Here is a 13957-nt window from a genome sequence, read left to right on the forward strand (position 1 = left end):
AAAAAATTAAAATATACGATTTTAGTAGATTTTATGTGGAAAAAAAAATTATTTTTTTATTTGATAGAAGAAAATTAAGAAATTTATTCGCCATGGGATATCATACAGAGGACGCTTTAAGTTAAAGATTAAAACGAAATTAATGTAAATGTTGAAAGTTCATGTTTATTATGAATATATCGATTTAACTCATACTAAGTTAATTTATACATTTGACAAAATAAGATAATGTTCTTAATTAATATGTGCAACGATAAGATTTTCAATATTATTTGTCATTAATTCTCATAATCTCGCTCTTTTATTGAATAATAGTGAAATAGATAAATTATATACCCAACAATCGAAATATTATTTTTTTAATTATTTGCCTCGTTATAATTCTTCCTGCACTATAAGTTCTCATTAATGCCCTTATCTTAAAAATATACGATTAAAATTTTGTTATTTGTTTGTTTGTTTTTTTTTTTTTTTTTGATTTGCTCAAATTTTGTAAAATAATAGCTATAGGTTGTAAAAGTTGAGCCGAGATGAAACACATTATTATCAATGTCTTTTCAATAAAACCTGACGTCACTTGACGAACCACAGCCAGTCACATATTCCGAGAGCATGTTGCTCAATAATCGAAACACTCGGTCCAAAAATTATCCATCGTGTGGTACAAGTGCTTGGTAACCCGGTAGAGCGAGTGTGGCTCGTCGGCATAGGAAACCTGGTCGAAAAGGATGTCGGCTTCGGTAAGCTCCTTAGCCATAGCCATCGACTGTTGGAAGTGGACGTTGTCGTCCCCGGTACCGTGCACGAGCATGTATTTCTTGTCGGCCAATTTCTTCACGCGACTCAGGACTGAGCTGGTTTCGTAGTTTTTCAGATTGTCTTTGACAGTAGGTAAACCCATGAATCGTTCCGTATAGATCGAGTCTACGAAAATTATTCTTTTATTAAATTATTGTCGATATTAACGCGTTAAAGAATTTTATTTGAGGATAAAACATTAGTATTACAATTAATTGAGTTTACCACTCAATATTATGTAATGGCTTAGCTAAGGGACTTATTGATAAAGATCTTTGGTAAGATTATTATGTAAATGGGAGAGAAACTAACAAATTTGTCTAATGAATATATTATTGAATCGAAAGAAACATTAATTCAAGAACAAAAAACAATTTTGGTTTGTGAAATATGAATGTTCTCCCATACGGTATTATTGTTAACTGCCTCATTAATAGTAAATATGAGAAATGGAAAATTGTTAAATATTACGATTAATTTCGATTGCCTATTTTATTGATTCTCTTACAGCCCAATATTTATATTAATGTATAAATATGGATTCCATTAAATTATCAACATCAATTTTTTATTTCAACAGTTCGTTAGAATGGTGATTCGATAATTATCGTTTACCTTTATGCTTACTAGTTCATTTTTCATTTCAATAATACATTGACACAATCAGTCTTATCAAATTATAAAATTATTATTTGCATTAAGTAAAAGAGCCAGTTATTTAACATTTTTATTAATAAGGGTCTTAAATACAAAATAAATTAATGTTCAATGAAAACGGAAGATAAATTACCTTGACATCAACAATATAGAACGCTCAAGTTATTACAATTTACCGATAACTTATATTCTCTATCACTTTTATGACCAAACTTTTATTAAACAATTATATGTCAATATTGTGAAATTCAAACATTTGTAATTGTAAAGTTAACTTTTTATTACTCCACATTAAGTGATTAAAAAAAAAATAAAAAAAAAAAATAAAAAAAAATTCCCCATACTTATTAAATAATAAATTTATTAAATTAACTTACATTACAAAGTTTTAGCAGGATTTTTTTTTTTATATTTTTTATAATTATGGAATATAAAATACTCTATAGTTTTATTTTCTAATAAGCAAAGCAACGTGATAATCTATCAAATTATATAAATATCGTATTAATTGTATTTAACAAAGCAATAGTAACGGCATTATATTAATAAACATATGCATTTAAATTATCATGCTGATCCTCGATATCATATATTAGATCACGTTAAGCTTGTAATGGTGCACAAGAGTGGCAGAGTATACATACCATAATAAATCCAATTGGTAACGGGTGCGACTGATATCCCACACTTAAAAACATTATCGTAGTCTTTCGTCAAGACCATAGCCGTAGAATATCCACCATAGCTCCAACCCCAAATAGCCGTTCTATTCTTATCAATCCAAGGATATTTCTCTTGCAATTTTCTAAGAACAATGGCAAATATTACGAATGAATGTCATGAATTTCTTGTTGTTTCTATACTTTAGATTTTTACTCGCTATTACATTTGAAACCCGTATGATATTTTAAACTTTCGTAATAGTTTTATAAGCAGCAATACTAGCTAGCTTATAAAATTATGTTTTAAAGTGAAAAAAATTTTCCCGAATATCAAGGCTTTTAAAACCGTTAACGGAGCGCCCTTTCTTGATTTGTGAAAAGGAATATTTCATTATTCGCATCGATTGCTTTATATCTCATATTATTATGCGGCTTAAGAAATTTACAAATAATTATTAAATTTCATTAAGTATTCCAATTTGCGTGACGAAGAAATAATGATTAGATCTAAAAAGCATGGCGTAGGCTATTAGCAAGTCAATATTGAAATTCTATGGGGGAAAAGAGTGGAGAAGCTAGGCATGCAGTAAGCTATTAACAAGTTAGTGATTGACTGACCTGGTAACGGTTATTTGATCCTCTATCTCGGCACTCCCAAGATTACGATAAACCGCGAACAGTATCGCTGTGCCTTTAGAAACACTGCCTCGCCCGTCTATCAATGCATATACCACGTGTCTGTTTGTCGTCATGTACGATTCGAATCCAACGGAAAAGCCATCATTGATCCTTTGACTACCGGGTCCAGCGTATCTACTCGATAATGAAAATTGTTCTCAATCTTTTATTACAATGTACTTTTATAAAATGGAGGTATGAATAATTGAACTTTGATGTTTTTAAAGACTAGATGCTGTTTAATAATGAGATATAACAAATTTACAGCCTTTGATCAATCGTTACACGTGATACAACGTTTTATTTGGCACCAAGTTACGCTGATATCACACGTACATTTTATTATTAATGCAATAAAACGGCATAGCGAATAATAATTGTAAAGCACTATCTGTTTGCGATTTTTTGGCGTATCTTACGTTGTTTTACAAAAATAACGAAATAGTTGAAACGATGAGAATTCATAGTGAATATAAATTATTGAGACTGATTATAGATATTGGTATTTCCATATTATCTAATAATTTTTCATAACTAGTTTTTTATATTTTTTCGATATACAACGCTAAGGATTGTTAAATTTTTATCGACCATTTTGTTAATTAACGAGAAGATTGATTCGAAGATCGCGTTATTCTAATAAATCATGCGCTATAAGTGACAATATCATTACGGATATCAATTGAAAGAACATTAAATTGCAATAATTAATTGCCAATATATCAAGATCCTCAATTATAACAAAAAAAGGGGAAAATTTTACGGAAAAAGTAAATTTTTCAAAGCCATTGCACAACGCACTACACACAATAGGCATTAACAAATTTAAAAGAAATAATTTTTCTAAATCATAAAGAATCATCGATATTATAATGAATTATTGTTGATTTGAAAATTCTGTAGTATAATTCAGCGATAAAATGAGTATCTCATTATTATATATTAATATCAATTAATTTAATAAATAAATCCCAAATACTTGGATGGTGAGATAATTATTCTTATAAATGTCTACGTCTAATACTTTACAATGATTAAGCTCTCATTTTTAAATATTAATAAATATCGCCATACCATAAAATAATAATTCTCTATAAATAAAATTATTATAATAAGTAGGAGACTAATGTATCATTATAAAAGATTACGTCAACTCCGTTTAGCTAAAGTAACGCAACTATAAGCTAACGTAAGTACGAATGCATTCTAGAATAAAAATTTAATTTTTAGATATTTTCAAAGACTTAGATAAATGTTTATATTTGGCTCGCGATAAAAAAGCAACAACAACAAAAAACGAACAATAAAAAAAAAAACATAAAATTTCTTGCTCCGTATATTCCTACTTGATTGAAATGAAATTAAAGTTCAAAAGTTGATGAAAAAATTCACTCACACATTGACGAGCATGGGATATTGTGCGGATGAATTGAAATCTTCGGGTAGGAATAGTCTCACCTTGGCTTCAAAGCCATGTGAGTTGATATGCAAATCTCTTTGCTCAGGTAATATTCGCTTGTCTAGCATATGTCGTAGTTCTGAATTAGCGGTCCAGGTGTACAGTTCCGTCCCATCGAGGTCGTAGACCTTAATAATAGCTGGATCGGGACCCGAGCACGTCAGCACATAGTGCGAGAAATCCGTCGAAAACAATACCGAGCTTACATAGCTACACTGGTTACCTGTATGTATAATAATAGATAAAAAAGGACAAAATTATCATTATATGTTCAATTATAGTATACAAAAAAAAAGAGAGAAAAAAAAAGATAATCATCTTTAGTGTAAAAAAATAAAGAAACTCAGCAATAAGTCTTTCTGCAATAAATTTTTCAATATACTGACGACTTATCTGCTTAAATGACATTATTTAATTATCAATTTAAGAAAAGCCACTGCGCTTTAAGAGTCATGTAAGATTATAGGATTATATAACCTTATTTATAATTGCATTATCTTATAATTTATTCTTGCATAAAAATGAATTATATAAAAATTTACATAAAATTCATAAAATTTTGGCAGATATTTTCAAAAAATTTTTTAATTATTTAATTAGGTTAATGATTGAAAGTTAAATTATATATATATATATATATATATATATATTTAAATAAACTCCTTATGTAAACTTCATGTAAACTTGAAACGTAACCTTTCAAATTCATCTATATATCACTTTTTCTATAAAATTAGTATATACATAATAAATATAATTGTTGATTAAATTCTTCATTAGCTATGAATAAGAAAATTTAGTTGACGAGGTTTAATCACTTTCAAGGTGCTTACTCAACATACAAACTCTCAAATGCCAATTATAGCTCTATTAAAATAATAAAGTTCATAAATTAATTTAAATGTTCGTGATATTTGTAAAATATCTTTTTATAGAGTTTTTATGAATGGCGTGTTGGAAATGTGCTTTTCATTAAAAAAAATTTATACATAGATTTGCAGAAAAATATATACTAAAGATGACGTATAAATAAATGTAGAACATATTTTACTATTAAATGTTGTATTACAACGCGATTGTGCATATCCTAATAAATTACTATATAAATGACATATTGTAAGAATTTAAAATTGATAAAATTGGATTTTGAACGCTAATATTTATATAATAACGAACAAACGATTTTGTGGATTAATTAATTTGAATCGTAAAGCTATTGTTTAAGCGAAGTATATAAAAGCATGATGTATCGAGTTAAACGTGAAAAATTTGCAATGCTAATGAAATTGAAAATATGTAATAATAAAAGCAATAATAATAAATAAGAACTTGATAGATGTAATATTTTCAACTAATATTGAAAAATATAACATCATAGATGAAGAAATGCAAAATTAGAATGCAATTATATTATAATTTATTAAGAAGTGGTAAGCAACATGCAAAAATAAACAAAATAATTTATTATTTCCATCCAATCATTAGCCGCATCTCATTATTAACACAACTATTTTATTTTTAAACGATATTGTTTTCGTTTGATGTTAATATATACTTTACTCGTATTGTAACAATTTTACCTTGAAAATAATTTCTTTCATTCATTTCCTACCATAAATTAATATTTACATAGTAAAAAATCTATATTCATTAAAAACTTTATTAATACATTTAAATTATTAATGGCCCAGCTGTTTAAAAATAAGCGAAAGTACAATTAAATTTATTGAAAAAGTATAAGCCTACAACCGAGATATTTCATAATATAATGCATTTAATTATTCGTGCTCCCGAACACGAAACTTATGGATTTTATTTTTAAGCACTTTAGGTTTTGTCACGATGAACGAAAAGATAAAGAAACTTCGTTAAAAGTTATTATAAGTAACGAGTTTTCACAAAAAGAAAAATTTTTCCAATCAGAGATTTCAGATAATCCGGCGAGTCTAGCACTCAGCCTTAATATTTCCATAAGTCACACACTAGAAACTCGGCGCTTAAGCATCAAAAAGGCAATCTAACCTTCGGGAGTCTTGAGTTGACAAGAGAGGCAATTAGGCTCGGATATCGAGTCCTCGGGTGTCTCGAGGCTTACTGCATACAGATGTTTCTCGGAAGATTTCCCTACCGGACTCGCCGTGTAGTAAACTACGCGTTTCACATCGTTGACACCGTGTAGCGCGTGTACCCAAGTGGCTCCGGGCGTCAGGTCGGTCTCGTGATCCAGGACACCGTTCAGCAGACGATAGCGAATGACGTGGATAAACGAGCCGAGGTTCGTATTCACTATAATCGCAAATTATTATTAGTAATAATGAGTGTTTTTGTGCTCATATAACGAATAACTGTTGTTGGGAGAAAATAGTTGTTCGATTTTAGCGATAGAAAGTCGAGGACGAAGGAGCGTTCTATTAAGCCAACTAATTAATGAAAAGAGAGGCCAGATGTTATAAACACATGGGCTGTTAAAAAGAAAAGGAAAAACTTACGTAAGCTCCCATTACATCATTAAATTGATATGGAAAATATGAAAAGGACCATCGCTTTCCTTAAAAAAAAAAAAAACCTTAAAATAATAGAGCGTCGCTAACCAATCGGCTTCGGCTGGCGTATTAGCACATATCCATTGTGATGTATGGGCGCTTCGTCGGTAGACAAAAGCCAGCCGTTAGGTTCCTCTTCGGAAAATAGAGGCTGCCAATCTCCGTTCACCGAGTAACTCACAATCTGTGAAAGATTCTGTACTCGATTTGTCCAAGTCGCCACGAACGTCTTCGGGTCGAACCACCTCACCGCGAACAGTATTGCCTCCCTTACGAAATTTTAGACTTTCGTCAGACTCTTATTTATCTATATAATATTATACCTTCTTATATAAAGTGCAGCAACGCTTGCTATTAAAAATAAAAAAAAATTCATTTGCCACGATTTTAATTCGCAATCGCACATTGTATAAAGCAGCCAATATTTCACTTTCACTGCTTTAGCTGTCGATACGAGTGTATCGATTTTATGAAATTATATTTACCGAGCATCGAGCATCGATAGATTGTCAGTGTCTATGAATTTTTATACGATAAATAATTCTATAAATTATAATGGAAAAGTATTTGTCGTCTCCGTGGGCAATTAATTATCTACTCTTTATATTACAATTTTTTTAAGCATCGACTCGAATATTACTACACTTAATTTGCATTTCAATTACGTAAAAAGTTTATAATGAATTTACCTTGTTTCAACAAAAACAAAAACAAACCAAAAAAATTAGAAGCGCAAATTATGTAGTTACGAAGTAAAAGAAGGAACTCACGGTCCAACGATATCGACAGGAATCTTCAAAGAAATTAATGGCGATCCGTGATCCGTCAAATCAATTAAGTTCAATGTGACCTCGGGATTAGGGGTTCCAACCTGGAAAAGTAATTGTACATATGATGTATTAATAGTTTTAAAGTTGAATTCTCCATGCATACTCCTGCATATTACTATTGGCCTTTACAAGAATACGCGATTGGAATACGAAAGTGCAATTTCAAAAGATTTAATATGTGAAACGTAAGTTACTTCATGAAAGATGAAATCCTTAGACATTATATATTGCATACTAATATTGCATTGGCAAACTTAATTATTACACAATAACGTAAAGCTAATTTTATCCGAAGCTGAAGATTATTTTACGCGTCTGGCGAAAAAAATGTAAATTACATCTGGTAATTTAATATTTTCAACATATTAACAATGTCGTTACTGAGACATTGAGAGAAGCCAAGTCGCGTATCATTATTCCAGGAAGTAATTATAAGTTCTATATGGGGATTCGAAATTTTTCTAAGAACACGCGCCTGCCATGTGCACTCCAATGACGCAGTATATATATATATATATATATATATATATATATATATATATATATAGAGAGAGAGAGAGAGAGAGAGAGAGAGAGAGAGAGAGAGAGAGAGAGAGAAACGAAGTAGAACGGCATAAAATGATAAAATGAAAGTATACATTTTGTCCTTTATACGTGCAAAGGGAAGAAGAAGGGAGGGATTCGCCAAGACTTTTATGGCCCGTTAACATTGTCCGAGAAGTAGGAGCAGAGGAACGCTAATCTAGCCGCCGCGTTCTCTTCTATCGCGGATCAATGGAGCAGCAACTCCATACTCGAGATCCTACGGCAAATTGCCCCAGGACTTCCCACTCCTTGTTCCCTTCTTTTTCTGAATATTCTTCGGCACTACCAACGTAGACGTTTCTTACGCCCAATAGCAAGAACGATGATATCTCGCGACTTTTATCGTCTTCGAATTCTTAATATACATTATTATTATTATTTACAGTAACTGCTTGTAAATATACTTTCGATTTTGTTTTATGATCAAGATAGGCTATACTTTGTTCATAATCGTCCTTACAATCACGATACTTTTATCGAAAATAATTTTCAGATATTTGGTCTTTTGGAGAGAAAAATGAAGAACGAGATATTCATATGAGCATTACCACTACTATTGAAATGTCACGCTAATACGACATTCACAATCAATAAATCCACAATCGGTAATCTAAAATATATTTTTAGTCCAAAGAGGACAAAAAATGAAAATTACCGTATTTCTTAATTCCTCGTATACGGTTCGCTTTCGCTTAATCAGTCAATATTCGGAGTAAATAGAATCATGAATAAGTTTAATAAATTTACCTTTGGATATCGAAACTTTTCTTCCACTGGATATTGATCGCTCAAGTCTCCGGGTTTGCCGTATCTTAAAATTATAGATTCCAAAACTTGAGTATCATTGAAGGTGGCAAAGACAAGATATTCACCGGTAGGAGAAATCCACATGGCAGTATCCGAAGCCAATACCTCTTCTGTTAAAATAAATTTATGATCTTTAATAGAAATGCTTCGACGCAAGGCCTATATTACGACTTTAATACATTTCATGTTTTGTGCATTTTATTGGCTGTCTATATGCGCATCAGCGTAGATGCGCATACGCTGCGCGCAACGATGCAAATGTTCTCGTGGATATCACTATAAATGCATTTAAGCGATTAAAATGAATTTGATAAACACGATATCAAATATTTAAAGTAATAATAATTTTGCGAGCATAATTATTTTTAACGACAATTAGCGATAACAATTGCATGCCAATTGCAGAATGGCACAATTCTGCGAATGTATCCAACGAAAGATTAAAGAATTACTTTTTAAAGATGAAACAATTAGTAAATAATAAAGCATCGTGGTTAGTAGTCAGTAGTAGCATAGTAAAATAATATTTATCAAATTAAAGTTCATATAATACACGCTATTTGGCATTTATCCTACTTAAATGACCAATACCCAAGCTAAAAAGAGTGTATCTATGGTGTAAAAAAATTTGACCTTCGTAAACCCAATCGGGAACGCCATTGTATATCTCTTGATGCTTGCCATCGAACGTCAACCGTCGCGTTTCCACAGCCTCTCCGATTAGCTGGTGATAATAGATGTCGTTGTTGAGTACGTAGACGAGTGCACTGCCCTTTGGTGCCCATATAGCTGTTGAGAGTAGTTGGCCATCGGCCACTGCTACGATCGACCTGCACAAACAATCTCGATAACGATTTCTAGTTAACACAATTCAAAGTGCACGGTGGAAGTGCACGTTAGATGCGTCGTGAACTCATGCCCGATCGTACGCCTAGAGAGAGAAGTCGGAGAGTCAAGCACCAAAGCGCATAAGCTCGTCGAATAAATGCTCCATTCGCTTACAGATAGCGATTTATTCCTTGTCAAATTCGCCATTGTTGTACTTGTAAATTTGCAAATCTAATGAAATTATATGTTCACGCTCAATTATCAGTACTATAGAGATAGCAAAATTTATTTTATGCGATTAAACATATTTGATATATAGGTCTTTACAACTATATGTAAATACGCGTGCATGTGTGTGAAAAATGTATCGAATGAATTGGCCATATAAATATTTGTAAAGGGAATTTATAAAAAAAAAATAATATCTAAAAATAATACTTAATTTAATGTGTACTTAATAGCATAATTAATGCATAAGCATTGTTTTTCTATATTACATCAGACCCATAAATTTTATTTTCTCATGCCTTGTTTTATTTAAATTTACATTAATATTCGTCTATATCCGTGAGAACATCTTTTATATGTCCATTTTATTAGTAAAATTCATGATTCCATTTTATTTTCTATTTTAGTTACATGACTCTGCCATTTTAATCTAAGTAATTTAATCACTTTCGCAATCTTAGGTAAAACATAAAGTTTATCTATCTTATAATTACATTATGCTCTATATTCATCCTTACCTTCATTCTCATTTAACATAAATATTTAAAAAAAAAAAAAACCCCCCCTTTATTTAATAAATCATACGAGTTCAAATAGCAAATGGCCCGTAATTTTATCGTATTTGTAATTCTAGCTTTAAATGACTACGTGACTGCGATCTACGTATTGATAATTTGTTTGTGTACTTAAAGCACTCAATTACTAAAATGAACTTTAAGTACATTTAAAAAATAATTAATATCATATTTATTTATTTATTTATTTATTTTTTTTTTTATTTGTTCGATAGACTCATTGTTAAATTACACTATCATATATATAATTACAATATTATAATAATATTAGTGTATTAAATATCTCAATATCTTAATTTGCATTAAATGTAAATTTCGAATAAATATGTGAAAATCTTACTCGGTTTTTATATTGCAAATGCTGTATTGACTGAGAGACGAGTGTCTGTAAATCTAAATAGAAAATAAATTTTAGTTGCTTAAATTGTACGATCCAAGAAAATACTACGGAAACATTGTCGGGTACTTACGTTTTGCGACGTATTACGTATAAGCAAGTAATTATTATCCGAGGAGAGGAAGAATTCTAGATTGTCCGACTCTTCCTAAAAAAAATATAAAGAAAAAAATACATTATAGACTGTGAATGCGTCTTAAGTAAATATCGTGGTTTCGTATATACGTGCCCATGACCCAAGAGTCTTTAATACGAATGAACGTCCAGGGTGTCGTCGTATCATCGATGAATCGTTAAATTGCCCAGGGGCCGTGCGCTAAACTTCTACTTAGTTTCACTACAAATTTTTATCTTAACGATGTCTAACATTATACTCCTAAAAAGTTTTTATAACTCTTTTACAAGCCCGTTACACTAATGACAGAATTCGGCCTACTGCCGGCCTCGTTATTTTCTTTCGTATCATAAATAATTCACTCGTCGTTAAAATCCCTTTCATACTCAATTAGCAGAGGAAAGCACTGTATTTAAGTAAAATATATTAAATAAGTATTTAAAGGCAAATTTTAATATTACGTCAAAAGTCACTTTAAGAAATATAAGCTTAAATATGATTTATCACGTCTATCGAGTACTTCAATTCGATAAAAAGAAAGCGATTAGAAACTCGAGTACGCAGAGTCTAGGGAAAAGCACGAATTTTCTTTCACTTTCTTCTTCATCATCGTCATCGTCATCATCACCACCATCATCAATACTTTTTTCTTCTTTATTTTTTTAAACTTTAAATGTCAAAATCTTTATGTCGGTCTTACATTTATTCACTACGAAAATCAATAAGACTCTCCCTCTCTCTCTCTCTTTCTTTCTCTCCATTAAATAAAACAACAAGTACAATCCTTGATAATGTAATGAAAAGTAAAAAGAATGTCTCGGACTATCACGGGACTACCTCGATCATCCTCTTAATTGGTCCGTTCGATTATTCTCAAGTACCGACAATACCTCCGCCCCTTCGTAAAGAGGAATAAGAAAATTCTAACGCCAACGGCAGGCATAGCAATGCCATGGATTTGTTATTAAAGCTGCGACCAATGACCAATGGCGGCGGTTGCGACGTCGGCGACGGCAGCCAGCCTCGCGCCACAAATCATCGGAACAACCTCACGCGCCAATGTTTCGGGCTCGCCCCTATTTTCCATTTGCGGTCCATAATAAAGTCGAGAGTCTGCTTGTTTGCTCCCATCCGCACCATGTGCCACGAGCAAAACGTAATAGGATCGAAGTGATGCATCGCAGGATACCCTCCCCCCTCACCCTCATCCCACCATACACGCACATACACACACGCACTCTTATTGTTCATTTTGATGATCAGGCTTTTATATAACCGCCGCCGTGTTCCAAATAATAATCGAGCTTCTTATTCAACAGATTGCATATTAGCGGCTTTTATTGATTAGTTCGACTTTCATAAGCGCTTGGAAAACACGAGTACTGTTCAATCTGTAAAATGCAGAATTTCGCAGTCGACCAGACGAGTAATTACTTTAATTAAACATTGCTTGTACCTGAAAACTCGGCATCGAGAGATATCGCTTTAAAGTAGGAGTTAAAAATCTTAACGAAGAACGATTGTTATGGAAACGATAGCATGCCACATTAAGGAAATAAATAATAGATAATAATAATTAAATAATAATAACGACGATGATTTATTTTTCATAGATTTAGATCAACCGACAATGTAAAAGAGTATATAAAGAAAATTATGAATTTTTGTTGTGACGGCGGGAACACGATTTTTTTTTATGTAAAAATTGTTGTCGTGATCAAATTTTTTTGATTTATGTCACAGAAAAACATAAAATTGGTTTTCCGATGAAAAATTTAGAATTTAATCTAATCGTAGTGTCAAAATTCTCCTATGAAAATTTAACTGTCATGTTAAAATTTACATGAAAATTCAAGAGCAGCTTATTAATGGGAATAAATTTCCATTCTGTTTGAAGTTAAATTATAGATTTTTTTTTTAACATAATATCAAATCCTTGAATTTCCTTATATATATATATATATATATATATATATATATATATATATATATATATAACACACATAAATAATAATAAATATAAATATATATATATATATATATATATATATATATATATATATATATCAAAGACACATTAATAATAATTGATTTAAACAATAAAATGAATTAACTAAATTAATAATGATAATTAATAAAGACATACTGATTCAAACTTATAGTTAATATAATTAAAATAATTAAAATATCGAATATTTTCAATAGACTTACAAATAGTCTGTTCCTCATGACAATATCGCTCTTCTGTATTGTTACATCAAATTTCAGAAGTAATTCATCGACTCGGTAAAAAATTTCCGTTTCTGATATCCAGGTACCATTAAATGTATCGCTGCTATAAGCATTTGATATGATGTCGTCAAGAGTAAACGCTTTCTTTACATCGACGTTATTTTTAAACTCCAATTCATTGATTGTTAAAACATATGTCGAAATCATTAAATGAAAGCATAAGAATCTGATAATCTGAAATTTAATATAATTTATTACTGGGGAAATTGACCATTTTTAGCTATTTACTGTCTTCTACAATGAAGTACATAAGATTTTTTATTTTATAATAATTTATTATTCATTAAGAAATATATAATGCCGAGACTGAGATCAAATCTGTAGTAACCGCTAGCCGTTGATTATTGTTTGTAATAAAAGTAATTGCTCGAATCGTTAAATTATATCATTCAAGTATTTCATTGCTTATTTGATTTCCTTTGATTCGAAAACTCTTTGAATTGTAAGTAGCATAAAACAAGTAGGACTTTCAACAAATAAAATGTTTAAACAATTTGCCGAAT

At 30.7% G+C, this 13957-nt stretch overlaps 1 protein-coding gene across 1 annotated transcript; it reads right to left on the minus strand.

The window, feature by feature from the left end:
• Positions 1-453: 453 nt before the first annotated feature.
• LOC105365222 (venom dipeptidyl peptidase 4) lies at positions 454-13619 on the minus strand. The gene is made up of 12 exons (XM_011503329.1): positions 13374-13619; positions 11121-11195; positions 10991-11043; positions 9653-9849; positions 8960-9129; positions 7568-7668; positions 6846-7066; positions 6277-6540; positions 4192-4477; positions 2736-2930; positions 2100-2260; positions 454-924 (listed from the first exon to the last, which is right to left on the minus strand). The coding sequence occupies exons 1-12, from the start codon at positions 13599-13601 to the stop codon at positions 620-622; spliced, it is 2256 nt and encodes a 751-aa protein (XP_011501631.1). The 5' UTR covers positions 13602-13619; the 3' UTR covers positions 454-619.
• Between the last annotated feature and the right edge of the window lie 338 nt (positions 13620-13957).

The sequence above is a fragment of the Ceratosolen solmsi genome, unplaced genomic scaffold, assembly GCF_000503995.2.
Source record: "Ceratosolen solmsi marchali unplaced genomic scaffold, CerSol_1.0 scaffold63, whole genome shotgun sequence".
In the NCBI taxonomy this organism is placed as follows: Eukaryota; Metazoa; Arthropoda; class Insecta; order Hymenoptera; family Agaonidae; genus Ceratosolen; species Ceratosolen solmsi.